A 25,765-nucleotide genomic window follows, 5' to 3' on the forward strand; every position below is an offset into this window, starting at 1 on the left:
ACAGAATCGGAGGAAACCCAGACTGTTCCCCCTCCGTCTGCCCACTGGGACAGAGACAAAGTTCCTAACTAATAGGGGAAAACAGAAACTAATGTGCGAAAAATTAAATTAAGAGAGGCAAGGACCTTAGCAAGAAACAACTTTTCAAGTTAAGCTATACACAACCTACACATTGTTGGAAGATGAGGGTCTCTAACCTCCCCTCTGAGAAGATCTTGGAAATTAAACTCTATACTTATTGGAAGATGTTTAAATTGGTATACTTCTTTTAATATACAAAACAAATGTATATACTGAACACCATGATTCAGTAATACTATTTTTCAGTAACTTAGCCTAAAAATATATTTGCACAACTATGCAAAGGTCAATACATAGGGATATTCGCTGCAGTATTATTTATGGAAGCAAAAGACTGAAATAACCTAAATTCACAAAGAGAATGTTTTTTGAATATTCATTCATGAGGAAAACTACAGTGCCATTAAAAAGAGAAAGGCTAGGATATAATTTCCACTTCTTCATTTGGCTGCTGGTTTCATGGATGTGCTCAGTTTGTACAGATCAGCTGAGTTGTACATCTGATTTGTGCATTCCCTCTATGCAACACTTCAATAAAGTATTAAAAAATGCAACAGACAAGTAAGTACTGAAATGAAATGTTTGTTAAAATATTACGTAAACCAGGAAAATTGAAGTACAGAAAATATACTACATGAGCCCTTGGTTTTAAATTGCAGATGGGCAGATATAAACGCCTATTAAAAGGTGCTTCGGGAGAATACACATGCGAAGCAGCAGTGAACTGTGGAACTGGACATTGGAGGAAGATCTGCATCACTGTGTCCTTTACTACTGTTTTCATTGGTTACTATGCACATTCTTCATTTTACAATGACGAAGTCTAACTTAGGAAGTCATAAAGGGCTCCCTCTCTCCCCTGGGTGCCAACCTGGGGGTTGGACAGTCTGGGCTATGAATCAGCAGGGACACTTGGGACCGGAGGGGCGGTACGGTAACTGGTAGAGGTCTGCCGTAGCAGAGTGTGACCGGGACTACAAAGTACACTTGATTCTCGTCTCCACACCTTTCTAGCCATGTGATCTCAGCCTGTTACTTAACCTGGGCTACTCCCTGCTGAACAATAACGGCACTACTGTGTGTACCCTGATCAGGAACAATGTCACTGTACACAAGTGTGCAACACACCTAGCTTAGTACTAGCAACCTCAGTTGCACTCAGGCACTACTTTTGCTCTTCTTTCCCCACAGGAGTTACAGAAAAGTGCCTGATTAAAGGGTGAACATTAGTGCTCGCTCTGGCAGTGCATATACTAAAGCTGGAACAATCCAGAGATTAGCACGGTCCCTGTGCAAGGACGACACACAAATCTGTGAAGCCTTCCACATCTATTTTATGTCCATTTCCTCTACTCTAAGTGACTATTTTGAAGATAATAATATGCAATGAATGTATTAACTATTGTTATTGTTTTGAAATTTTGTTTTACTTTTCTCTGTAAATAAAGTAAAATAAAATAAAACAAAAAGTGAACATGAACCAGGCTGCTGGTGCACACCTGTCAACCTAGCATTTGGGAGGCTGAGGCAGGAGGCTCACTGCGGGTTCAAGGCCAGCCTGGTCTACAGAGAAAGGCCCTGTCCTCCCAAAAAATGAAAGAGGTGACCATGAACTAGCAGGTCAAGGGAAATATTCCCTTACCAAGAACCCCAGAGAAAAGGAGATTTTTAGACTGGGAGCTCAAAACCTTGGACAAGCAAAGGGAAGAGAAAACTGAAAAACAAGGGGGAATAAAAAGCCTGGAAACAGAATAGCAAAGAAAATAAACAGACATTAGAGACGGGCAGATGGCAGCAGAAGAACTGGGTAGTGTGTCTGAGATTACCCTGCATTCTCCACACCAGAAACAGTGCTTTTGCTGGTTCTTTCCTCTCGGCTTTAATCAATGGGCTCAAGTGTGCATTCTGCTGAGCTACCAGGAAGCCCGGCCAGACCCTCAGAGCCACCCTGCACAGCTAGAATTCGAGAGAAAACCCTCCCCCTCGAGGGCCGCCTGGACATCGGGGGCAGGTTTCAAAGCCTTTGGTCACTGCAGGACAGGAAACCAGCTGAAACACCAGAGCATAAACACGAGTCTAACCCTGGAGAACTCTACGTTATGCCCTCTTTATCCTGAGCACCATGGAAGCTTACCACTCCTCTGAGCTATTGGAAATTGAGGGACATATTTCTGTGTAACAAAACCAACAAAAAATGCCAAAATTAAATAACCATGACAACAAAAAAGAATTAAAACTAGTTTTTTACTACACCTATAAAATTTTAATTCTCAAGGACAGACTGAAATCCAACAATTGAACATTGCCATCAGCTGTAAAGAAGGGAGGTTTTCCACCTCAAGAGACCTCACCATGACTAAATAAACTGCAGGTGTCCCGCAGTTCTTATCCGGAACTAGGGAGAGATGGGTGAGCAGGTAAGAGGAGGAATGAATTCGATCAAAACATATTATACACAGCCAAGGCCCCCTCCAAAAAAACCACGTTAAGCTGGAGAGAGAACAGGATAAAAATAATTAAGTATATTATGTGGTGTACAAATCCACCAGGGTGAACCGCATTCATTTGTATAACCAGTATGCATTAATAAAAAGTGTCAAAAAAAGTATGATTGAAGTTGGACACATGGGTCTCTGAGACTCAGGAACCAGACACTTGAGTAAAAGGCTCCACTACCTGAACTTAGCACTACCTAGACTCCTGCTGTTCAAAATTCAAGACCCCAGTACCTTGAAGGGCTTGGTTTTCAGCAGAGGTTTTTAATCTCTTAGAGCTTTCTCATCCCCGCTGTCCAGGTGCAAATGCTACCAAGGAAAGCACAGAGCACAGCTCCAGTCTCACAGGGCTTTGAACCTCTCCAGGGCCACCCTGAAACAGTGTCAGTCTAAGAACGGCAACAGGGAAAGCTAAGCCAGGCAAGCAGGGCTCCACGGGACCTGTGCAAGGAGCCCCGCTCTTCCCTGCGATTCTCAGAGCTTCGGTCACTAACCAACACTGCGGAGTTAGAATAGCCACTACCAGAGGCCTAGGTGACACTGAACTGCCTAGAAGTACCTCCCCAGTTGTGAAGTCCCTCAGGCAATGTCGTGACATCACATGATCACATGATGGCATCCCAAACACTGTCCCCTTCAAGGTGCTAGTTAGACCACAATTCATTCTCTACTGTTTTGAGTTTTTAAAAATTCTAAGGAGTAAAATTCTGAGCAAAGGAGTAAAATAGTCTAAGGAGTAAAATTATATTCCAAATGACTTTTTTGAATGAAGTATTTACTGGCAGGAGAAAAGCCTTTAAATTCTGAGCCTGGCCTTCACGTTAAATGGCAGAAAACACTTACAGCTGTGTTACCCTAAGGAAATGCTATCAGTGTTGGTTGCTTTCAGCACAAACAAAACACATGGCCTTGGTGGAAACAGATGTGCCTGACAGAGATATCAGTCCTACTGTTGCGGCTGAGGCAACACGATTAGAAAAAATTTGACTTATTGGTCCGAGATCTCACCAAACAATCACTCAGCAGATTCTAACTGAGGCTCCTTCTCCGTGCAAGCTCCGTACCAGACACGAAAGAAAACCGAGTCTCAGCACTGTCCTTGGGACAGCAGGTGTGTGAGGCACTGATCAGAAAATCAGAGGGAAGCAACACTAACTATAAGCTTGAAAGCCCATCGGATTCTAAAAAGATGAGAAAAATTACGCCTTGCAGACAGAGGGCACAGTGCGAATAAAGAAAAAAGAACATTCTTTCTCCACTTAGGTACAGGCACTTAAAAGCACATCAATCTAATCTTGTGTGAGAAATACCCATTTTCTAGAAATATCTTTCCCTACAAAATTTAAAGGATTTACAAATACACTTTCCCACCCTTCTCAAATAACCCCATCAAGACACTGTACAAATGTTAAAGAGCCCAAACTCTTTCCATAAAAATTTACAAAGAATAAAAACAATCATGATGCCATGGACTGCTTAAAGAGGATCTTATAAATAGTATGGTAGAAGAGCCAGAAAACTGGCTTTTGAGAGAGGCCTCAGTTTTAAATCTGAACCCTACTACTTACTAGCAGTCTGATTTTCAAAAATTTCTTGCTTTCCCTGGGCATGGTGGCTCATGCTTGCAATCCCAGCACTTGGGAGGCTGAGGCAAGAGGATTGCTAGACGTTGGAGGCCAGCTTTGGCTACAAAGTGAGTTCAATGCCAACCTGAATTGAATAGTGAAACTGTCTCAAAAAGACAAAAAGAAAAAAAATTCTTTCTCTGAAAGTTTATCTATGCAAAGGGAGACAACTACCCTTTAAGCAACCCTGGGGAACAATGTATATAAAGTAACCTGTGCAGAGTCAGAGTTTCCTTTAGCAACTTTAATAATAAAGTAAAAATTACTAGAGTTAGCCAGGCATTGTGTGCACATGCCTGTAATCCCAACACCTGGAGGCCGAGGCAGGAGGACTGCAGTAAATTTGAGGCCAGCCTGGGATACATAGTGAGATTAAGGCTAGCCTGGACTACACAGTGAGACCCTGTTTCAAAAAAGCAAAAACAAACAAATAAAATTACTCAGGAGCTAATTGGCAAGATTCTACAACAAACTGACCATCTGGTCAGTATTACACTGGATGAAACCGGAGGAGAAATATCCCTAAAATCCTGACACCTTCAGGCTTCACTTTTCCTGCTGAAACATTAGCCCATCGGTACAGACACTGTCTCCATCTTCTACCACTGAGGAGCGCAGGGAAGCCGTTGCCTGTGACATACTGTACCTTTTGGTTTGATTTCTCTTCCTTTGAATGGCTAAACGTGTAAGCTAACACAAACCTGTCACAGTCCGCTGGCCATCACTTAGGTTATTCCACCACTTGTTAATCTATAATAGAAGGAAAGCTGGTGTCACCACATGCGAAACACTTCAGGGCGTGAAAACGAAAACCCAGAAGGAAAACGCCGTGTATAAAAGTGCAATTCCTCAACCTCAAACAAAACCGCTGGAGACCAATAAACACAGCAAGTGTGTGGGCGCTTGGAAAAGGTATGTGTGCTACAGGAGCTCAGAACTGGCCTGGGCCACATGGAGAGGCCCTGTCTCAAAACTGAAGCAGAACAAAATTCACAGAATATTGTATACTCATCTATTTTTAGATATAATGGTACTGGGCTTCACAAAGACACTGAGAACTCTAAGTGTTCGGAGATTTAAACTGAAATTTTTCTGAAAAAAGCCCAGGGCCTGCGTAACGGTAATGCTGTGAGGAGGAGGGGGCTCCTGCTGGCCATCACTTCAGTTATTCCCAACCGCCACCCTGTAGCTGGACGACAGCAGCTCATCTATACGATTCTCGCTAAGTCTACATCTGTTTGAAATCTTCCATGATTAAAGATTTAAATTTAAAAAAAAAAAAAAAAAAGAATTCTGAATCAGGCATGGTAAAAGAAGCCTGCACTGCTAGCACTCAGGAGGCTAGAAGAGGACATGTCCAAGGCCACCCAGGACTCAGCGAGACCCTGTCTAAACACAAAAAATAAAACAAGCCAGAGACATAGCTCAGTGTAAAGTGCCCCTCCAGTACTGGCCCCTCAAAAAGAATATATATACATATATATATATAAAATTGAGATATTGAACCAGGCTTTGTTAAAATTCAAGGTTAAAAAATGTACAGAACAGTGTGTATGCAATTCCGTATCTACACTTTTGTGTGTGAGCTCCCAGACCTTCCTCAGTGTCCACATAGTGGTATGAATGGGATTCCCAGGGCTTTCATTTTCTCTTTCTTTCTTTCTTTTTCTTTTTTCTTTTTTGTCAAGACAGAATCTCACTTTGCTGCTGAGGCTGGCCTCACACTCAAGCTGTTCTCCTGCCTCAGCCTCCTAAACAGCTGAGCATACAAGTACACACCACCACATCTGGGTAGGATTTTCATTTCCCACATTATATTTACATACTGTTTCAATTGTCTTTAAAGTGCAGAGACTATTATAACCTACTGTTTGTGCATTATTTTTTAAAAAGTTTGTCTTTGAAGCTGGGTACTATAAAGCACACGTAACATCAGCTACTCAGGCAGCGAAGGGAGGAGGAGCACAAGTCCTAGACCAGCCTGGGCAATTTAACAAGAATCTGTCTCAAAATAAGAATAAAATAAACTGATTATGGTGGCACATGCTATAATCCCAGCATTTTGGAGGCTGAGGCCGGAGGATCCCTTTGAGTTCAAGGCCAGCCTGGATGACAAAGCAAGACCCTGCCTCAATAAACAAACAAACAAATAAATGAAGTACTCCCTGGGTTCAAACTCCAGAACTGGGAGGAAAAAAGATTATATACACTGCTTATGTCTCTGTTTTTCTTATCCTAAAGAACCACTTGGGTACCTTTGGGCGTTAAAAGTTCTCAGTACAGAGATGTGTAGAAACTCATAACTTTCAAAGGGATCCAGGATTAGGGAAGTGGCTGGCTTTACTATCATCTGATACACAGTAGCAACTAGAAATCTGCTAGGTACTGCTTCACAGGTAAACATTACCCACTGTTCTCCTGCCATCAGCCTCTCCTGCACAAGGTACTTGCTCCCCGAGCTCCTCCATGTAGGAACTCAAACTGTCACTAGTAAAAACAGAAGCCCGGCTTCCTTCTCAGGGCCTTGCTGACCAGGACTGAACTGTTCTTAAGAAGGGAAGAATAAGAACATCGACCTCTCTCCAAACTTGCTGGGCAGTGTGTCATCTAAGAAAAGGTGTGTGAGGGTTATGCAAGGTGGCACAGGCCTGCAATCCTAGCACTCAGGAGGCTGAGGCAGAAGCTCGCTGTAACTTCCAGGCCAGCCTGGACTACACAGTGAGGCCCCATCTCAAAAAAAAAAAACAAAACCCAAACCAAACCAAAACAAAAAAAGGTGTCTGAAAACCAAATGGTGCTGGAAACATACTGACAAATGGCCTGAGCACTCAATAAATATTGGGACGTAAAATAAGTATTTATATGCTTTATCTAGAAGGAAACTTTTAAAAACTTTTTAGATAAAAGGAAAAAGGGCCATGGCTATATTGAAGGTGCAAGACCTGTGCGCTCTATGTTTGTGCTCCTGCCCTGCACCCGCACCCCTTGCGGGCACCGCCAGACACGCTCGATCACAGAGATCTACCTTGCATCTGGGACACTGCGCTGCTGAGCAGCTTGAAAAATCCCGCAAACTGCAAGGCTGCGTTTTTTTGTTTTTGTTTTTGTTTTTTTTTGTCTGTTTCCTTTTTATCGGTACCGGGGATCGAACTCACGACTGCCTGCTTGCAAGGCAGGCACTTATGCCGCTGAGCTAAATCCCCAGCCCCTAAGGCTGTGTTTTTAAAAATGCCTGCAGGGATTGTGGTACATACTCTACTCCAGGAGGAGAGTTCCAGAGAAGACAGCCTTTAAACTGCAGTGGGGCCCAAAGCTTTCATTTTTGGCAATAATCTGTGGCCACTATGATGCCTGGGGGTCACAACCAAATTCTGGGGACACTGCCAAGCATGACACTTCCAGACGGCCAGCACATTAGTAAACACTCACCATAGTGAGACTGACAGTGTTAAGGGCACTGACTTCACATCGGTGGATGGAACATTGCCGTTAACTAAAATACTTTACAACCAGACTTCAAACACTATGATTCCAGGGGCAGGGATTTAGCTCAGTGGGGTAAGCACCTGCCTGGCAAGCACAAGGTCTTGAGTTCGAGCCCCAGTATTAAAAAAAAAAAAATTGCAACTAGTTAGAACAAAGAAAAGATGTTGATCCTTACCTCCTTTCTGAGGTCTCCTTTCTTTTGTGGTCTTATGCTATCCAACCAATCAGCCTTTACCCCATCAAAGTAACTCTGGACCCTGGATTTCAGCGATTCGTATTGCCAAATGGCAGCTGATCCAAATGCACAGCCTGTAAACTATATGAAATTAAAAATATTACACAACAGCCCTCATAGGGAAGTAGATCTACATGTATTTCCAAGGACATTATTTCATTTTTATTACTTTTCACAACCAACAGAAGATACACCTGACACAGTAAAACCTACTAGGTGCCAAGAACATTTTACTGTTTTCCATTTTATTAACTTTAGAGCACCCTGAGGCCTGCTTCCAGCAACAAATCCCCAGACAAAATTCAAAATACTTAATCAGTATCACTTCAAACACTGTGGCAAATTGAAAGCCCATAATTTCTTCTCTATTGCTCAGGTAAGCAGGCCAGCATCTAAAAGCGATTATTAAGTTCATTCTGAAAATAGAATCCACGAGCCCAGCTGTGTGGAGCCTTCTGCTCCTCACCCTCACCCACTCCTGCTCTGATGGGGCCCAAGCGGGACACAGAACCTCACCACTGCACTGGCAGTGAGCTGGGTAACTTCTGGCACCACGAACTCTTACCCCAACAGTGAAAACAAAAGGTTTCAGCAGAGTCCTTATGGGATAGGGAGAAGGTTCTAAGACCGTCTCTTCCACGGGAGGAATCAAAGCACTTCTCTTGTGGGCTCCACCACTCAACCCTGTGTCTGATCTTCGAGATTCAATCTTCCTGGGTGCTTTTCTGAATCCGCATTTTTGCTGAATAAAGAAGTTAAACCTGTGAGGGAAAATACTGGGTCAGAAACACGGTGGCATCTTGCAAACATTGGCCTCCGCGAGCCTCCAGCCGGCAGGTTTCCTCACTGTTCATTCTCTGTAGTCCAGCGAGCGCCAGGACTCCTAACCCAGGCAGGATTCACTCCCGGCATTTAACCTTTCTAGAAAAGATGAGCCAGGACTACAGCCCCCAAGAGGGTGCTAGTTGGGGCTATTCATGTACCAATCAACAGAACAATTTGTATCTATTCTACAGAAAGACTCTGCCATCTTGTAAACAGCAAGAGAACTCTTCAGCTGTCGGTTTTAATCAGTATAGAATGGCTTCACTTTGAAGTCTGATCAAGTTCCAGAACAGGCATTTCAATATATTATCCTTTCAGTTATTCCAAATTCAAACAAGAATGACCATTGTAAATTGATGAGTTCCTCTTACCTCATGCCAATTCAGTTTGGGGAACAGCCAACAAATACACTAGTGAGATGTTTTGCTGAGTGCAAAGCGTAGCCTCAGCACTCCTGACACTACTGATCACCTCTCCCATTCCCAGCTTCCGGGAAACTACAAACTGTATTCAGCTCCAATTTCAACTGAAAGTTTTCTTCTATACCTTTACTACCAAATATGTGCAAAGCCCCCACACACACTGCCCCCCACCCCGCTATCGAGGATCGAACTTACAACTACGCGCTTGCAAGACAGGTGCTTATGCCATTGAGCTAAATCCCCAGGCCCTTCCCCTTTTTTTGAGGCAAGGTCCTCCTATTTTATAGTTCAGGTTGGCCTCAAACTCATACCAGTCCTCCTGCCTCAGCCTCCCCAGTGCTAGGGTCACAGGCATGTGCCACCACGCCCAACCTCTAAAGACTCCAATTCTAATTAAAAACTCCAACCTTGGCATCTCATCGATTCACTTAACAATCTGAAGCACAATGTTTGAAAAGAAACACAAACATACTCAGTTGAGAATCCGGACTTCAAGCTAAGTGAGGCCATTAGCTTTGATTCTTTACCTCGACAGTTTCCTTAGCAATAAGCAGAGACCTGAGGATATCAAGCATGCTAAACAAGCTGAACTCAGGGTTATGTTAGAACATAATGGATGCAGTATACATGCATTTAAGTGTGTCCTGGTGCACACATATAAAATTACAGTTGTGCATATGGAATTTGATGGACAGAATCTGGTATTCACACAGCACGGGGATTGCAAAGCCAAAAATTATTTCCTAAGCCTCTTTGTGGTTAAGGTTCCAGATGTAATCAGGTGCCAATCGGACACACAGCACGATACTTGACTTCAAAACTGCGATCAGTAAGGTCCGAGGGGCCAGGTTCGCTAGCAAGGGGAAGTAGAAGCAGCACTAGTCTGAGCTTCGCAGACCTGGGTTTGGTTTGGTAGAGACTTCCTCAGCTGCTCAATGCCGTGTTTTCAAACGATTCTCAAACACACTGGCTTAAAGCCATACCTCACTGCTTCTGGTGATTGCGTAGGGCAGCTGCCCTCAGCTAGGCAGTCCTGCTGCTCTCACCTGGGGCACTGGTGCAGCCAGTCACCTACTGGACTAGAGAACAGGAACTAGAGAGCTAAAGAGGGCAGCGTCCCCTGTCTGGAGCCTGGGTGCCCGCTGCATCTCTGCATGTGGCCTCCCAGCATGTAGCAGTCTAGCAGGGGCTACCACACACAAGGGACGGAGCTCCAGGGGACAAAAACCGCAAGGTCTCTCAACACTGGAATGACTTTGGACCTTCCTCAATGCTTCTTCTGCCACACATGACTGGGCCAGCCAGCTTCAAATAGAGAAATGCACTTCGATGCCGCAGGAGTGACAACACCGTGCCATGATTTTTAATCGATGGACCAGCTGTGGTAGAGGCAGGTGAAATTCTAAAAGCTCAGCTTACAGCAGTGATTCTTGGTCCTGGAATAGAGCCTGGTGTGCTCTTAAAATGACCACACCCTGGCTCCATGTCAAATTAATTAAGATTCCAGGAGCAGTCCAGGGCTTCAGCATCTAAGGGCTCCTCAAAGGACTCTCCGGTCCAAGCAGGGCCAAGCCTTATCACAGCTTTGGGGAAAACCTTAGTCTACATACAGATCACCTGGGGAATCACATTAACATCACTGTAACTTCGTAGTCCCTGGGGTAGGTTAAGCTTTTATGTCTAAAAAGCTCCTAAATCAGGAGTTGACAAACCAAGGGCTGAAAGGTGAATGTGATCCTCTGTCGAGGAATGGTCTTTACATTTTGGGGGGTGTTAGAGAAGATACACGCGGTCCAACTTTCATGTCTGGCCTTTTATGAAAGCAGTTGGCCAAACCCCTGTCCCACACAACGCCTACACTGTTAGTTCCTGAGTGATTCCCCACTCTTCCAGCTCTTCTAGTGATGCTGAGATTTTAATCAGAACAGTCTTACCTACATTTCAATCCTACAGGATTAGGTGAGAAACAATTCCAACAGAAGTTACCCAGGGGCTGATTCCCACGACCCTGAGCATGTCTCCAGGGCACCTTCAGTCAATGCAGCTGTTTCTCATTTACTACAGGATGAAGGCTCTTCAGTTTGTACATAAGAGCCTGGACTCTAGCTGCTAGACGCACGGGATCAAAGCTAACAGGAGGACACTCTCAGGTGTAAGGATAATTATATCATGACCTGTTACATGGCAGGTAGTCTTCTTAGATAGCTTTTCATATTTTTAATTTTTTTTTAAGACAGGATCTAGTGCAGGCTGCTCTGAACTAATTATGTAGCCCAGGCTGGCTTCGAACTGGAGGGGACCTTCCTGCCTCTGCCTCTTGAGTGCTGGGAGCACATAAATTTCCTAAGAGGCAAAAATAAACCTCAAGAACAATAATGTTTCAAACTGCAAATGCCTGTGATCTTTTCACAGGTTTAGGTTATTTAGCTCTACCATTCAGAAGAGTATCTAAGATAAAAAGATGAATTACTCACCTAAAGTAAGTTAGGAAAACAGAAATGAGGCAACATCAAAAAATGGATAGTGAGGACCAAGGGGTTAGCTCAGTGGCACAAGTGCCTGCCTAGTAAGAAAGAGGTCCAGTTAGAACTGGGAAAGCTGAATGAAATTTAGATCTGGGTGAAATTTAAAAGTCAGCACACATCCGATTCTTAGAACGCTGAAGGATTTCTCTCAATATAGAACCGAACCCTTACAGAAAAACCCTTACAGAAAAATCAGCGAACACTGAGACACCACGATCTTCATACAGCTTCTCATACATCAAGCAAGGGTTTCTCCAAAGCATGGAGAAACCAAGTTTCACTTTCTCAACTCTTCAACAGAAAAACTCTTCTTAAAACTTTGCAAGAAGCCGGGCGTGAAGGCGCACGCCTGTAATCCCAGCACTCTGGGAGGCGGAGGCAAAAGGATCCTTGCGAGTTTGAGACCAGCATGGGCTACGAAGTGAGCTCAAGGCCAGGCTGAACTGCATACTGAGACCGTCTCTCTCTCTCTCTCTCTCTCTCTCACACACACACACACACACACACACACACACACACACACACACACACACAAGCTTTGCAAGAAAGGCAGAATGATGTACTCGGCACCCTAACGAAGGGAGTGGTGCAGCGAAATACAGTCTTTATAATTAGGCTACTAGACTCTGCCATTCTACCAGCGGGGCAACTGTTTCCCTTAAGAACAGTTTAATACTATCCGCTCAGGATGATGAGGGTGGCCCGCAAGTCGCCCCAAGAGGCCGGTCCCCCTTTCCGGTCAGGTCCCTCCCGACAGGAAAGCGCGGGCTCTCCAAGGCCGGCTGGGGCGATCACAGTCCGGCCAGCCCAGCGCAGGGGGGCGCCTTGAGAAGGAAGAACTGAACGAAGGCTAAGGAAAAGCGGAAGGGGCTGGCGACGAGTGAGGAAAGGACGCGAAGAGCCGCAGCCCGAGCGCCCCGAAAATGCGCGGCCGAAGCGCCGGGGCCGAGAGGCGACAAGCCGAGGACGACGACCATTACCGGCGTCCGAAGAGTCGCGGCGGGGCCGGGACCGTGGTGACCTCTTCGCAGATGTGGCCGCCCACCTGTAGGGCCCACGCCTGGCCGCAGCCCCAACCTCTGTGTGCCCAGCCTCGCCACGCCATCTTCCCAACCTCTGCCCCACCATGGCCCGACCCTATCACCAATGCCGCGGAACCACTTCCGGGGCGAAGGAGGCACCATAGAGCGCAGAGGAGCCGCCTAGAGCGCCCCCGTGCGACCCAGTGGAGGCCCGACCAGGCGAAAGGGCGCATGCGTGACTCGCGGGCGGCGGTTCTACAGCTATAGCTGTACAGACGTCCTGGAGCCCCGACCTGAACCCCTCTAGCGAGGGGAGCCAGGCTTTCTCCCCACTTGCAGATGAGGAATATGAGGCTCTAAAGTAGAAGAAGTGTGGGGAAAGTGACTTTTTTTCTCTTTTTTTTGGTCTTTTGAGATAGGGCCTCATCATGCAGTTCAGGCTCACTTTGTAACCCAGGGCAGTCTCGAACTCATAGCCATCCTCCTGCCTCAGCTTCCCCAATGCTGGGATTACAGGCGTGTGCCCTTGCTGCAATGCATTACCCTGCATCTCTGAACCCCAGGTCTTGTGTTTTCTACCAGCGGAGCTGCTGTCTTGTTAGCTTTCAGGTAGGGAAAAATATCAAACCTGTCTCAGTATTGGGGTTAGGGATGGTGGACGGGTCTCTAGGTGCCAACAGAAAACCTAGGGGTGGCCCTAGGGCTGATGGGAGAAGACAAAGGAAAATAGAACTTCCTGAAGACGAGGAAGCCCAGAGGCTGAGTTCAGGACATAGACAGCATTGTCCAAAGAAGATGGGGTCTCTAGGATGATGGCTGGACTAGGGATGGAGCCCTAAGACTCTAGTGAGGGAGAGGCTGCAATAAGTGTCTTTGGTGCTGAAGATAAAGGGCAGAATCTTGGTGGAGGAAAAATTATGCACCCAAGATAATCGGTGGGTGAGAAATCTGGAAAGATCATTAAGGCACAGGTGGGTGTGGCCCACCCAGAACCTGGGGGAGCTGGCACTGGGATGCACCCAAATGTTCTAGGCCTCACCCTTTCCGGTCACTCTCTCACACTGCCCCAGGCCTTCTGATGCTCATTTTTCTGAGCCTGGTGAATGGACGCTTTCACTGTGGCTTCCAGCTGGGTTCAGTGACAGGCAGGACAGGAGCTGGGAGGGAGGAGGAAGGAAAAGTGAGAGCTCATCTCCTGTGCCTTTGCTCCTGGGCTCACATGCTCTTGGCTTGTGTGCTCTGTTCCAAAACTCTCCTCTAGGCTCAGTAGTAGAGAATGAGCATTCTATTCCCTGCCAGAACCCAAACTGACCAAGAAGGAGGCTGTGGAAAAAGGGGGGTGTTTGGGGAACACCCAGGGATCAGTAGGTTGAGACCATGTGTGCAAGGGTCACTAGGAGTGTGCTGACCACGTTCCAGGAAACATAAAGCATTTGTTGTTAAAAGTCAGGTTTATTAAAAAAAAAAGTCAAGTTTATTGAGGTGTGAAGTATGTACATACTACACACACACAATAGGCTGTAAGTGTGCAGCTGTGTTTTAATAAACACGTACACTCATGGAATCATCATCACAGTCAAAATCTAGAGCATTAGCGGGGGTGGGGGGTGGGGGTGGTGCACACTTGTAAATTCAGCACTCGGGAGGCTGAGGCAGGAAGATTGTTGTGAGTTTGAGACCAGCCTGGGCTACACAGTGAGCTCAAGGCCAGCCTGTACTGCATAGTGAGACCCTGTCTCAAAAAGCTAAAAGAAATATATATATATATAGTCACCTTATATCCCTTTCTAGTCAACCCTACTTCCAGACCTTGGCAACACTGATTCTTACAGTTTTGATTTTTCAACAATGTCATAGAAACAGATGCCTATTAACATGCATATGCGCAAATGTGTGTTTTCATTTCTTTAGGTAACACTACCCAGGCCGGGGTGGCTGTGTTGCCCGGTGTCCTGCTTCCTTTTACCAGAAAGCTGGTAAATGGCTGTGCCATTCTGCCTTCCCAGCAGCAGTGGATGTGCGTTCCAGTTTCTCCACATCTTTTCTGGCTCTCAGGACCCTCAGGGTTTTGTGTCTGGCAACCGTAACGCTATGTAGTAGTATCTGGTTTTCATTCCTTCACCAGGCTGCTCCCTTTTAAGAAGTAAGGCTTGTCTGGAAACACAAAGCTTGGGGACCCTTCTGGGAAGTAGAAGGTCCTTGGGGGAAGAGTTGCTGGGAACAGGTGTGTGTGTGTGTGTGTGTGTGTGTGTCTTTCCCTGTGCTGTGTCTGCACTTCTCCCATCTTACCAGAAGAGGGCAAAAATAGGCTGCTTTCTTTTTGGGGGGAGGGTGGTACAGGCCTTCTCACTGAATTAACTGCATCCCCAGTCTTTTTCATTTTTGAAACAGAATCTAACTTGAACTTGGGAATCCTCATGGTGCAGCCTCCCAGAGTGTGGAAATGACAAGTCTGCACCAGCATGCCTGTCTCCCCTCTCTTTTATTAAGCTCCTCAGTCCTCCATATCCCAAATGCTGGCACACATTATTGTATGTACAGTTTTGCCTGAAAGCCTTGTCCCGCTGAATCTGCTTAGCTGCTGCCTTTCGAGGCCTGATTCACCGAATGTACCATGCAAATTGATTTAATGTCAACTCTACTGAACGCTGTATATCCTTCCCTGCCTATCTAACCTGAGAACTAAGCTACCTGCGTAGAATTCTTGAGAAGTCGCCATACTGTTGTCACCTGTGGAGCTTGTGTTAGGGAACCTGTGAACAGGACAGCTGGGTGAACCCCTGTCCACCCTCTTCTCTGCCTTTGCAGGGACCAGGGGAGACTGGGAAGGAGGCCAGCTGGCTACAGGCCTTCCCTGCTCGGGGCTGAGCTGGGGCTGCAGCTGCTCAGGCGGGGCACTGCACAGATCTCCTGGGGCTGGGGCTGCAGGGTGCCCCCGAAGACGTACTCCAGCCTGAGCCCCGGGGTCCCCTCTGGCAGCTGGAACCGGAAGGTCCGGAGGAGAGTGGCAAACATCAGGAAGAGCTCCATTCGGGCCAGCTGGTCCCCCGGGCACATCCGATGTCCTGGAAGCAGGAGGTCAGGGGTAGTGGCTGTCTATGTCAGTCGCCATCACCCTCCCACCTACTACCTAGTACCCAGCACCCAGCACTGTGCCAAGTACCTGCAGAGAATGGCAGGAAGGCCTCGTTCACCATGAAATTGCCATCCTTGTCCAGGAAATGGCTAGGGTTGAACTGGCACGGGGTCTCCCAGTGCTCAGGGTCATGCAGCACAGAGGCCAGGTTGGGCAGGATGATGGTGCCCTGCAAACAGAAATCGATGGGCTCAGGGAGCTCAGAGGCCCTGACTCTGACCAAAGGGAACCTGTGCTGGCAGCAGTGGCGACAGGGGCCGAGGCTAGGGCTGTCCAGTAGGTGGCCGCAGAGGACCTCCATCTAGGTCACCACAGTAAAGGGCTGAGCATCACACCTCTTGGGCTAGTGGTACCCACGTGTGAGAAACAGATGGACAAACAGAACTACATGGTGAAAGCCTGTCTCTGAAGAAGGAGCCAGTGGCTGCAGCCAGGGTAACCTCTGCTCCTTCCCCTGTGGCCCTGGGCTGACCAGAAACAACACAAGGAGGCTACTGTTGTAGCAAAAAGGGACCTGATTATGGTCCCAGGACCTGGCACTGAGATTCTGGGAAGGCCTCCTACTTCCCAAGGGCCATAGGATTGAACCAGGGTACCCACTATAGGTTTTGACAAACACAGTTTAAATTTAAAACAAAAGCAAAAAGCCAACAAAATCTCAGCTGCCTGAGATTTGAATTTGAAGCCTGAATCCCAAGCAGAAACCAATAAAGAAGCCAGAAGCTGCTTTGTGCTGCTGCTGCCGTGCTGCCTGGTCAGGGGGCCTGGCCATGGCCTTTGGACTGATACGCCAGCCAGGCCCAGCACTCTGGTTGTAAGCAGAGGCACGGAGGAGGCATTGTGTTCCTTCACATTGTCCCATTATAGTCCACCCTGGTTTTCTTTACATGGCATTAAGCACCCTCTGCATGGTAACAATCCTTTTTAACCATGCCCCTGCTGTTTTCTTTTTGTGGCGGTGCCAGAGCTCAAAGCCAAGGCCGCACATAGGTCATGTGCTCTACCACTGAGTTCCATCCTCAGCTGGCTCAGCGATCAGTGCCAGTCACCTTCAGACCATGGGGCCCTTGCCAAGTTTGCTATGCTCCCTCCAGAATTATTTCCACCCTCTTCTGAGTGACCTTTTGCCTCCTTGCACACTGACTGATTAATCTCAGCTCTGGGGAAGGGTTCAGAACTGATTTTAGCTGCACACAAAGGGCAGCTCTCCCTGTCTCCAGGAGACAAAGCCATCTGCCTCTGGCACCTCCTGGGCACATGTGCCAGCTTCTCCCCGGTCAATGGCACTTTGGACAATCAAATAGACTGAGCAGAGGTGGGCTTGTGTGCCTGCTGTAACAGGGACCAAGGCTGTCGTCGCTGATGAAATGGCTGGGGAGTGTTTAGTGATATCTGTCACATTTAATGATCTACTGTCAAGCTTTGATTCCGCTTTCAGCAGATGTCTGTCTCCAAAGTTGTAAAAGCTGGGTATTGATTCCAAGTTGTTAATGACCCCCAGGAGTCTGTTTCACAGAGCAACTCCTCAAACCCAATTGGCTCTTAATCAGGGTATTGGACTCTTAATCAGGGTATTTCTAATCCCAAACAGCATAAAACAGGCCGAGTCTGGTCCCCACCTTTTTCACTTGACATAATCTGGCACTGGGTTTAGACAACCTGTCGTGCCAGCAGTGAGACAAGCTGATGCCACCCTGGTCCCGTTCTACCTTCCTGGGATACAAATCACATACCTATGAACTGGTGGCCCATCAGTGTCAAGGACAGCTCTGTGTCCTCCACTCTGGCTAACCAAGGAGCCATGCAAAATGCCCACCTAACCCACTGGCTTGCTGGCTTTTCTAGGGTGGCATTTATGGAGCCATCTCTGTGGGAGGAATAAAACCTTTGCAGTCACAGAGCCGTGAATTTGAAACTGAGCAAAGCCAGCTCCTAGCTGTGTTTGGGGCAGGTACGGGAGCTCTGTAGGGTGATGTCTTCGTGCTCTCATAAAAGCCATCACAATGGACCTAAAGGCTAAGGTTACCATGAAGCAGAAATAAAATAAGGGGAGGCAGGAATCAAGAGTTTGATCGATTAATAGTAAATTAATGATGCCGTCCTGGGAAGGCTGGAGTTGAATCTGCCTCGGACCCCAAGCACTCTTATACCCTCTGCACCCCTGCTAGGTGAGCTATTAAATGCTCCCCGACATCCTTGAGTCCTGCTATTGTATCCCCACCCTTATGGAATACCCTGCTCTGAGGCAGAGCAGGATCTATTACTCCCTTCTGGCAAATGGAGCCTGGTGAAGGCAATGGGGTATCACCAGGTCTGAGATTATCTTACAAAAGCCAAAAGCCTCTACTCGGGTGCTCGCTGCTTGCTCTCCCTGTCGGAGGTCAGCTGCCGTGTTTTGAGCTAGAAACTGAGCATGGCCTCCAGCCAGCAGCCCACGAGCAAGCGAGTCCTGGGGAATCTGTGTGAGGGAGCTGGAAGCAGAGTCTCCTGGTGGGGCCTGCAGTCCTGCCCCACTGGCTGCCCCCTGGTCCAGCTACGCTGCACCCAGATCCTGAGCCTCAGAAGCTGTGAAGCCCTTAGTGCTGCTGTTCCCACTGCTCTGGGGCGGTAGCTAATGCAGGCTTGTCCTCGCTCAGCCAATGGTACCGGACACCATGTACCTCTTGAAAAGTATGCCTGTCACAGAGCTCCCACACACAGACAGCTTTGGCTAAGGGCAGGGATTAGTGTGCTGTTGCCCAGCTGTGTCCAAGCCCTGTGTGGAAACTTAACTGGAGGTGGCTTGCCCAAGACCTGTAAGCCACAGAGATATTATTTTGGCATCACATAGAAATGCACTCAACATCATGTTAAACTTTCATGCAAGAAAATAAACATCAACTTCAGTGTTCATTGGGTCATAGAAGACATCTCATCTATGCAGAAGGCAGAAAGCAGGTATCAGTACGAACTACTGAGCCTTAAAACAGAAAAAGAACTGCAGGCCTTTATAACCAGCATTTAACACCAACGAGACACATCAGCTGAGAAGTCACTTCTTAAACATTTGTGTTTTGTCTTTCAAGTTAACTATTTCTGTGTGTAAGGATATTTTCATGGGTAAGAAATCTGACCTTGGAATTATGCTAACAGGAAAAAGACTTCTCAATAAAAGTACGACTACAGCTTAAATTTAAGAGAAGCTCTTTAGAAGTGAGACCGTAAATAGAAAGGCTCCATGTGTATCATGTTAGTTAGGTCTCTAATTTTTAAGAATCTGTGCATGCATTTAGATGGAAACCAAAATCTTTTGAGAGTCAGCTCCAGATGTACAAGGAGAGTATTATCCTCCTGTCTTGTGCTGTTAGCACTGGACTTCACTGTGTTGATGGACATGAAATGGCATGATATAAAACATTTTTAAAGGCAAAATATCTCCTTTGTTGCTGACAGTTGACATTTATCTGTCCCAGGCCGATCAGTGCCCTGTCTTGCTTGCTTGCTTGCTCTATAATAATCGTATCTACTTATACAAATACAGATATTAAGTGATGTGAGCAGTGGTTTGCATGGCGCAGTCCCTGAGAAGATCAAGGTTTTTTTGGTAATAGGAATCAAACTCAGGACCTTGAGCTTGCCAAGCAGTTGCTTGTGCCACTGAGCTATGTCCCTGACCCTAAAGATCAAATTTTGTATAGTTTGCTTTATCATTAAAGACTAAAATACTTCCATTTAAACTTACAATTAAAAAAAAGAATATGCAATGTGGTCTGCACCCCAAGATAATCGATGTTTCAGTCAATAAAGATATTTCGAATAATGAAGGGTTGGAGATAAGAAGCCGATGCCATTTTTAAGAACATTTCTGCATCTTTTAAAGCTTCCTGGGCTGGGGATTTAGCTCAGTGGCACAAGTGCCTGCCTGGCAAGTGTGAGGTCATGAGTTTGATCCCTGGTACCAGAAAACTAAAAAAATAAAAAATGAAACCTCTTCCCACTTCAAGTCTTGAAAGGCTTTTATGAAAGACGTCCTCATACTAGCATTTCAGAATGTGATAAGCCAAAGCTCTCTTGGAGCATAGGCGCCTTCTTTTGTTATGTAAGGAGGGATACAACCCACTGGAATTTCCTTCTGTACCTGTCTCTAAGGAAGTTCAACACAAGTTTTATGTACATATATAGTAGCTTCTTTAAGGGCCTGGGGATGTAGCTCAGTGGTACAGTGCTTGCTTGGCAAGTATGAGGTTGTAAATTCAATTCCTGGTACAAAAAAAAAAAGAAAAGAAACATATATAATAGTCGCTTTTGACCTAAATATTTTGTTTGTTCGTTCATTTGTTTGATTGTGACAGGGACTCACAGTATAGTTTGGGCGGACCTTGAACTTGGCAGCAATCCTCCTGCTTCAGCCTTCCAAGTACTGAGACTATAGGTATAGGCAACTACATTCGGTTTAGGAGGCTGTGTTTAACCTAAATATTTTTATACAATCTCTTCTTCTCTCTTCTTATTTGGTACCTTTTTAAAAAAAACTCTTATTATAAAAAGAAATAAGAGCTGGGCGCAATGGCACATGCCTGTAATCCCAGCCCTTGGGAGGCTGAGGCAGGAGGATCACTATGAATTCAAGGCCAGCCTGAGCTACATAATGAGTTCAAGGTCAGCCTGAGCTACAAACAACCAAAAAAGTTAAAATGAAATAAGAACAAATAAATAAATTGCAAATGGCCTATATATTCATCAGTAAGGACCAGAACCCAGAAAAACACCCATTTGGCAGAACATGGTACAGACATTAAGTGATGCGAGCAGTGGTTTGCATAGTGCAGTCCCTGGACTACAGGAACCAAGCAGGAGCTGTGGGAAATCCCGATGCTGGGTGGGGAGCCCCAGAGAGAGCCTCTGCGGAGCTAGAGGTTTGGGCACCATTCTGCAGAAAGCTGGGTGCTGTGTTAAGTGAAATGAGCATTCAGAATGATCAATGCAGCAGAACCACAATCACCTAAATATATGCAAACCACAAAGGCTGGGAAAGGGTCCATGGAAATGTCTGTGAGGGTTTTCTGTGGACAGCAGGAAAATTTTAAAATATCCACCAGTGAGTGTCCCATTCCTAATTCCATGAATAGATAGATAGACAGAAATAATAGGTAGGTAGATTGATGATAGAGATGATAGATAGATAGATAGATAGATAGATAGATAGATAGATAGATACAGATGGATAGAGATGATACATAGATGATAGACAATTGACTAATAGACAGCTGGCAGGCTGGCAGAAGCTGCAGCAGCTGGAAGATATTTGTTGCAGGTACCAAGTGGAGGGCGGGGCTCCGCGGGGCCACCTACCTTGGGCACGGAGTAACCATGCAGGCGTGTGGACGTCACACACTGGCGCACAGCACCCACGGCCACGACACTGCTGAGGCGCTGTGCCTCGTGGAGGACAGCTCGGGTGAAGGGCAGTCGCTCGCGGTCCTCATAGCAGACGATCGGGGCTGTGCCCAGCACCTCATCCAGCTCCTGCTGCACCCTCTCTGCCGGTGGCTCGGTGTGGGTCCCGGAAGGCCTCCCCATCCTGACCCAGGTGGCCACCCGAGCTCCCGACCCTGGCTCACAGTGCCCCCCACCCAGCCACCTCGGCTCAGAGTCAGGCGTGAGCAGGACTTTGGGGGTTTGTTCTTGCCGGGGACCTTTGCGGGAAGGGAAAGGGACCGGATCTCCCTACCTACCGCCTGATACCGTGGAATGGTGGTCTAAGGTCAGCAAACAGCAGACCAAGCACAAAAGCTCTTTCTGTGTGACTCAAAGCTGCCCACACTGCCTGTCTCTCAGGCTGAGATCATGACCCAGCCCTGGGGCCATGGAGCACAGTGACCAGTGTGTGGAGCAGGAGACACGCCAGCCGTCAGAAAGCCCCAGGAGGTATGAACTGCAGGAGAACCAGTTAGGGTGTGACCAAAGCCCCTCACCCTGTATGGCTCCATGCTGGACCATGTAGATGAGCGCCCAGCGCAGGGTGGTGGCCGTTGTGTCGGTGCCGCCCAGGAACAGGTCAATCACCACTTGGGTCAGGTTCTCCTCGTTGAATGTGGAGACCGGGTCATCCACGGTCTGGCAGAGGGAGCAGGTATGGGCCTAAAATTTCTCGCCTAATGGAGCCCAACTGAACCCAAGGCTTGAGAGGACCTGAGACTCAGGACTGCGTTGGCCTTTGCTGGGGGTTGTCCTGGCATGCTGACCCCAATAGTAGCCAGGTCATCTCCTCCCACTTGGCCCCATTGGCAGAAATCAGCCCCCGCCTGGGGAAACACAGGGAGGAACCCTTTTCTTCACCCAGGCTTCTGGGCATCAAGGGTCTGCTAATGGAATCAAAGAACTGAGACGACAGCCTAGATGCAGGTGCAGCAGGGACCGAGGCTCGCTTGGTCTCTCCTCCACCAAGCCAGGCCCACCTTGGTGATCTGCGCCAAGTAGCAGCTGATGAAGTCCTCAGAGGCCTCCGGTGCCCTGAGCTTGCGCCGGGAGATCTCCTGGCTGATGAAGCCTCGCACAGCCTCTCGGTACCTGAACAGCTCCTGGTGGGGTCCTGGCAGGTGACGGAGGGCCCAGGGAAACAAATCGTACAGCTGTGGGGAGAGGGGTCCCCCAGGGCCCACTCAGGCGCCATCCCCTGAGTCAGGGCAGCTGGGAGCTGTGCTTAGGGTGCCACATTAAGCTGGAGGATCTGACGGCGGCAACCCAGGCCACCTCTCACCTGAGACCCCAACGTAATCCAGATGAAAAGGAGAGTGGTGGTAACAGCGATCATGATTCTGGGGCTTAGCTAAGATGTTGCAGGCTGAGAAATGTGTGACTATGAGGTCACCACCTGCCTTTACCCCCTGACCCATGCTAAATGAGCACAGTAAAGGGGGTTTGGTGCTGGAACACAGCTACAAAACTCAGAATGATCTGGGTGTGGTGGCACATGCCTATAATCCCAGCACTCTGGAGGCTGAGGCAGGAGGATCTCCATGCGTTCAAGGCCAGCCTAGACTATATAGTGAGACTGTCTCAAACAACAAAAGCCAAAAAATACCCAGAATGGGGCCTCACGACCTCTATTTTTTTCATGCTTTGCAAGCTCCTTGCCAGGCCCTGGCTGAGGCCCTATCCCTGGCACCTGGGCCCCAGCTTATTCCCTCAAATGCCAGTTACCCGGCGCCACACAGTGCCCACAAAGGCCAGGCCAAAGTTGACGGCTTGAGTCAGTTGCTGAAAGATGGGCTCCTCCGAGAGGAAGCGGTGGCCAAACACGAGGGCCCCGATGACCCTGGCCGCGGACCTGACGATGAGGACCTGAGGGTCGAAGGGTCTCCCTGAGGACACAGAGGGGCAGGGCTGAGGGACAGCGGGCAGCAGGACCCCTGGCCCAACTCTCGCCTGCACCTTAGTGTGGTTTCCCCTCCTTCCTCATTTACCCACTGCCCAGTGCTTACTAAGCACCTTCAGGGGCTGGGTTTTCTGAGAGAGGTCAGCGGGCGAGTTACTGCTGGGGACATAAGGGGCAGGTAACCAGCAGTGCCTGGGACTCAGGGAGGGCTTTTCCTGGAAGGGGGAGCACTGTTTCCTCACGGAGAAGGAAGGGCCAGCAGGCAGTGCAGAAACTTGGAGGTGTGAAAGGCTGACGGAGAAGGAGGGCTTCCGCCCTCCACTGACCTGGGCATTCCAGGCCTGTGTCCACCCACTTTGGAGAAACTTCCGGTCTATTGACCTGGCTCGAAATGTCCCCGACCTCAGGGACGTACATCCTCCTCTGTAAGCACGTGCATGCCCGGGGGTGGGCGCTGAGCAGCCCACTCCTCACCCTGCTTCTGGCGGAAGGCCTCGGCCAGCTCTGCCACCTCCTCCTGCAGCTGCCCCTCCAGTGCCAGCCTGCCTCGGCCCAGCCCACGCAGCGTCACCAGACAGAAGCGTCTCTGCTGCCGCCAGGTGTGTCCATTGCTGCAGATGAGCCCTGCGGAGGGACAGACGGTCACTAGACCCCTCCAACCTCCAAGTCCCTGGCTCTTTACAACCTTTCCCCACCAGTTCTGGGCTGGTGCCTGCCCACAGAGTGAGGGGCGCTGTGGGGAGGTGGTTAGCAATCCTGGTGCCTGCACAGATGGCCCATCCCAGTCCCCATCCTGATGTCCCCGGAAAGAGTTCTTGCAAGAAATGGTGGGGGAGCAGGACCAGGGAGGCAGCTCAGTGGGACAGCACTTGCCTACCCTGCCGGAGGCCCAGTTTGCCCCCAACACTGCAAAAATTAATGAATTAAAAATAAAAATTACTAGCCAGGAGCTGATGGTGCACGCCTGTAATCTCAGCACTGGGGAGGCTGAGGCAGGAGGATCATTGCAAATTCAGGACCAGCCTGGGCTACAAAGTGAGCTTAAGGCCAGCCTGAACTAATAGTAAGACCCTGTCTCATAAAAAGACAATAAAAAATACAAATTACTTGTGGGCTTGGAAGGAAGCAAATAGTGACAAAATAGGGCTTTTCACTGTGTGCTATTATACCACAACCAAAGCTTCACTTAAAAAAAAAAAAAAAGAGGAAAAGAAATGGAGACAGAAGTAAGAAAAGAAGGGAGGAAGGATGCTTTGGGGAGCATTGATTGAGGTGGGCCCTGTACCCAGCTCTAAGGGTCCAAGGGGTCCCCTAGAGGTATTTGCTTCCCCTCCCCATCCTGGGGACCCGGAGACTTGAGGTGAGGTGAGACTTGCCTCTTTCTCCGAATAGGTCCCGGAAGAGCGGGGTGAGGGGCCTGCCCGAGAACTGCTCCGAGTTGGAGATCAGCGCTTCCTTCACGGCCCGGAAGCCACTCAGCACCACGACCGGCGTGGAGCCGACCCACACAGTGAACACACGGCCATGGGCCTCAGCCAGCTGTGCACAGAGAGGGCAGCTGAGGCAGAGCTGCTGGCCTTGCCCCCCAGAACCCTATCCTGGACGTGAGCCCCCCACCTTCTTGTGTCAACATGCACTTTGGGGGACGCCTCCTTGGAGCATCCTCACCCTGTCCCCAGGCCAGCCCACATAGCAGTTACAGTCCCCTTGGACCCCTGGAGGAATCTGGACCCATCTGTCCTGGGGCAGCGGTGGTCTGCTATCTTTACAATGATAATGACTGCAGGCACAGTGCTTGAGGCTTCGTGTCTCGGGCGGGCTTCCCATGTCACCCTCAGCCTCAGCGTGCCGTTGGAAACCAGAGACCAAAAGACAGACCCTGGCTCTCGGTCCAATGCTCTTTCTACTGCAGGCCGGGCCAGGACAGAAAATGCCTTTAGGCCACAGCAGTGCTCTCCTGGTATCCTGGTTGGTCACATGCAGTTTTCTCCCCAGTGGACTTTGGTTTTGCACTCTGGGTTTTTTTTTCTTTTGACATTCCACTTTCTCATCCCTCTGAGCCTATGCTTGACAGGTGTGGAGATGGAGGCTCCAGGCTTCAGGGGCTGCAAGTGATGGGGCCAGGATTTCCCCAGGCCCCCCAGTCTCTGGGCCCATCCAGCTCCACTGTGCCTGGGCTGAGAGGAGGAGAGGCCCCTCTGTCCACCCCTCCAGGGCCTCAGCTCCAGGACAGGTCCCCTACCTGGAGCAGCATCTCTGGGTGCAGCCGGAAGCTGAGTTGCCACAGGTTGCCGAGGACGGGGAAGGGCAAGGGGCCAGGAGGAAGGCGGCTCCTTTCCCAGTAGAAGGTGCCAAGTTTCAGGAGCAGGAAGGAGCCAGCCAGGAGGGCCAGTCCACCGAGCAGAGAGAACATCTTCAGGGTCCTGTCCTGTCGCCTGCCCTCTGTTTCCCGTACCACCTGACTGCTCTCCTCTCTCCTCTCCTCTCTCTCCTGGATGACCCAGCTTTTATGCTGGCCTTTCAGGCAGCGTCATGGAGAGAGTCAAACCCCAGGCA

General features: G+C 48.4%; 2 protein-coding genes and 1 non-coding gene across 8 annotated transcripts in view; 1 reads left to right on the forward strand and 2 right to left on the reverse strand.

Annotated features, from left to right (window-relative positions):
* Parl (presenilin associated rhomboid like) overlaps positions 1–12,868 on the reverse strand; it is a 31,406-nt gene extending 18,538 nt beyond the window's left edge. For 2 of the 6 annotated variants that reach the window (XM_063261125.1, XM_063261126.1), the window contains exons 1-4: positions 12,675–12,868; positions 8,488–8,683; positions 7,863–8,003; positions 4,903–4,951 (exon numbers count right to left, since the gene is read on the reverse strand). In XM_063261125.1, the coding sequence (XP_063117195.1) occupies positions 4,903–4,951; positions 7,863–8,003; positions 8,488–8,683; positions 12,675–12,799 (511 nt within the window). In that variant the 5' untranslated portion in view covers positions 12,800–12,868. Of the gene's footprint in view, positions 1–4,847; positions 4,873–4,902; positions 4,952–7,862; positions 8,004–8,487; positions 8,684–12,674 lie in introns of those variants that run through there. The other 4 variants (XM_003477049.5, XM_063261124.1, XM_063261128.1 and 1 more) reach the window with 3 other exon arrangements.
* Positions 1,311–1,414, forward strand: LOC111753655 (U6 spliceosomal RNA). The gene has a single exon (XR_002788443.1). It is a non-coding gene; the product is annotated as a U6 spliceosomal RNA (small nuclear RNA).
* A 2,274-nt stretch (positions 12,869–15,142) lies between the features above and the next one.
* LOC100728558 (cytochrome P450 2J2-like) lies at positions 15,143–25,622 on the reverse strand. Its single transcript, XM_003476917.4, has 9 exons — positions 25,452–25,622; positions 24,586–24,748; positions 23,684–23,833; positions 23,035–23,195; positions 22,290–22,463; positions 21,807–21,948; positions 21,184–21,371; positions 15,880–16,021; positions 15,143–15,781 (listed from the first exon to the last, which is right to left on the reverse strand). The coding sequence occupies exons 1-9, from the start codon at positions 25,620–25,622 to the stop codon at positions 15,558–15,560; spliced, it is 1,515 nt and encodes a 504-aa protein (XP_003476965.1). The 3' UTR covers positions 15,143–15,557.
* Positions 25,623–25,765: the final 143 nt, after the last annotated feature.

Source organism: Cavia porcellus, unplaced genomic scaffold, assembly GCF_034190915.1.
Source record: "Cavia porcellus strain 051 isolate PalLab524CR breed Dunkin Hartley unplaced genomic scaffold, mCavPor4.1 scaffold_14, whole genome shotgun sequence".
NCBI lineage: Eukaryota > Metazoa > Chordata > Mammalia > Rodentia > Caviidae > Cavia > Cavia porcellus.

Excerpts from the sequence above, each read along its gene's own strand:
- LOC100728558 (XM_003476917.4), bottom strand. The coding sequence starts at position 25,622 with ATGTTCTCTCTGCTCGGTGGACTGGCCCTCCTGGCTGGCTCCTTCCTG. Across the intron at positions 23,196-23,683 it reads GGCCTTCCGCCAGAAGCAGG|GGAGACCCTTCGACCCTCAG; the intron begins GTGAGGAGTGGG and ends CTGTGTCCTCAG. Across the intron at positions 22,464-23,034 it reads TGGGCACTGTGTGGCGCCGG|CTGTACGATTTGTTTCCCTG; the intron begins GTAACTGGCATT and ends CTCTCCCCACAG.